The sequence below is a fragment of the Puccinia triticina genome, chromosome 2A, assembly GCF_026914185.1.
Source record: "Puccinia triticina chromosome 2A, complete sequence".
NCBI lineage: Eukaryota > Fungi > Basidiomycota > Pucciniomycetes > Pucciniales > Pucciniaceae > Puccinia > Puccinia triticina.
In genome coordinates, this window is record NC_070559.1 from 6,079,006 (window position 1) to 6,080,431 (window position 1,426).

The 1,426-nt window shown below is 51.5% G+C and overlaps 1 protein-coding gene across 1 annotated transcript; it reads right to left on the bottom strand.

Moving 5' to 3' along the window:
• Nucleotides 1-301: 301 nt before the first annotated feature.
• On the bottom strand, nt 302-805 carry PtA15_2A651 (uncharacterized protein; the record flags this gene model as incomplete). The annotated part of the gene is made up of 1 exon (XM_053166693.1): nt 302-805. One exon carries the CDS (start codon nt 803-805, stop codon nt 302-304), a length of 504 nt encoding a protein of 167 aa, XP_053017889.1.
• Between the last annotated feature and the right edge of the window lie 621 nt (nt 806-1,426).

A 1,426-nucleotide genomic window follows, 5' to 3' on the forward strand; every position in this document is an offset into this window, starting at 1 on the left:
GCCCCCCGGAATCCAATCCCTTGCATCTTACCACTTTTCATGGTGGTTGGTTTGATATCTTGTTGATTTTTAGCCATCAGGAATAGGTCTCAAATTATTTCCGCAAGTTTTGCAACAACTTCTTGATCAATTGAGTTGCTTGAGTGTAGTGGATGGAATTGAATAAGAAACAGTGTTTTCGAGCCATTGTTATTTGTAACAATTAATCGTTTGGAAGTGTACTTAGACGAATGGATGAGAAATGGCTTCGAAGGGTTATTGTTCAGCTGTAAGACATATGGCTTGATTGGGGGGTCGACCATCATGGTGAAATACGGATTGCGGATTCTGGGTAGAATCTTGTTGTTTCGTTTTTGACGCTGGGTAAGCTTGGTGTGGTTTGGGATGATGTCGCCAGTCGGCGAGCAAGATCGACAATATCTAGTAGATTTGTCATCTGGTTGAACACTAGAGTGATGAGCTGGCAAGCAAGACCGAGAGTATTGATTAGGTTGATCAAGTGCACCCGAGGGACCCCATCGACCCCTTGGGTGCATATGACTGGCGTGTTGAAAGGTTGAATAGCGAGCCGGCGAACGAGAGCAAGAGTGTCGAGCAGGTTCCTGAATGAACGTGGGGCGCTGATCATGTGAGTAACGCACCGGCGAGCAAGAGTGAGAGTGTCGAGTCGCATCACATGCACCCAAGGGACCCCATTGACCCCTTGGCTGCATATGACTGGCGTGTTGAAAGGTTGAATGGCGAGCCGGCGAACAAGAGCGAGAGTGTCAAGCAGGTTCCTGAATGTACGTGGGGCGCTGATCATTCGAGTAACGCATCAACGAGCGAGAGTGAGAGTGTCGAGTCGCATCATATGCACCCAAGGGACCCCATTGACCCCTTGGCTGCATATGACTGGCGTGTTGAAAGGTTGAATGGCGAGCCGGCGAACGAGAGCGAGAGTGTCGAGCAGGTTCCTGAATGAACGTGGGGCGCTGATCATTCGAGTAAAGCGCTGACGAGCAAGAGTGAGAGTGTCGAGTCGCATCATATGCACCCAAGGGACCCCATTGACCCCTTGGCTGCATATGACTGGCGTGTTGAAAGGTTGAATGGTGAGCCGGTGAACGAGAGCAAGAGTGTCAAGCAGGTTCCTGAATGAACGTGGGGCGCTGATCATTTGAGTAACGCGCTGACAAGCGAGAGTGAGAGCGTCGAGTCGCATCATATGCACCCAAGGGACCCCATTGATCCCTTGGCTGCATATGACTGGTGTGTTGAGAGGTTGAATAGCAAGCCGGCGAACGAGAGCCAGCGTGTCGAGTCGGTTCCTGCATGTACCCGGTGCGCTGATCCGATGAGTGACTAGCCGGCGAGCGAGAGCGAGAGCGTCGAGTAGGTGCCTGCATGTGTGTGGTGCGATTTGGATCAGCAAGGATCAGCGCCG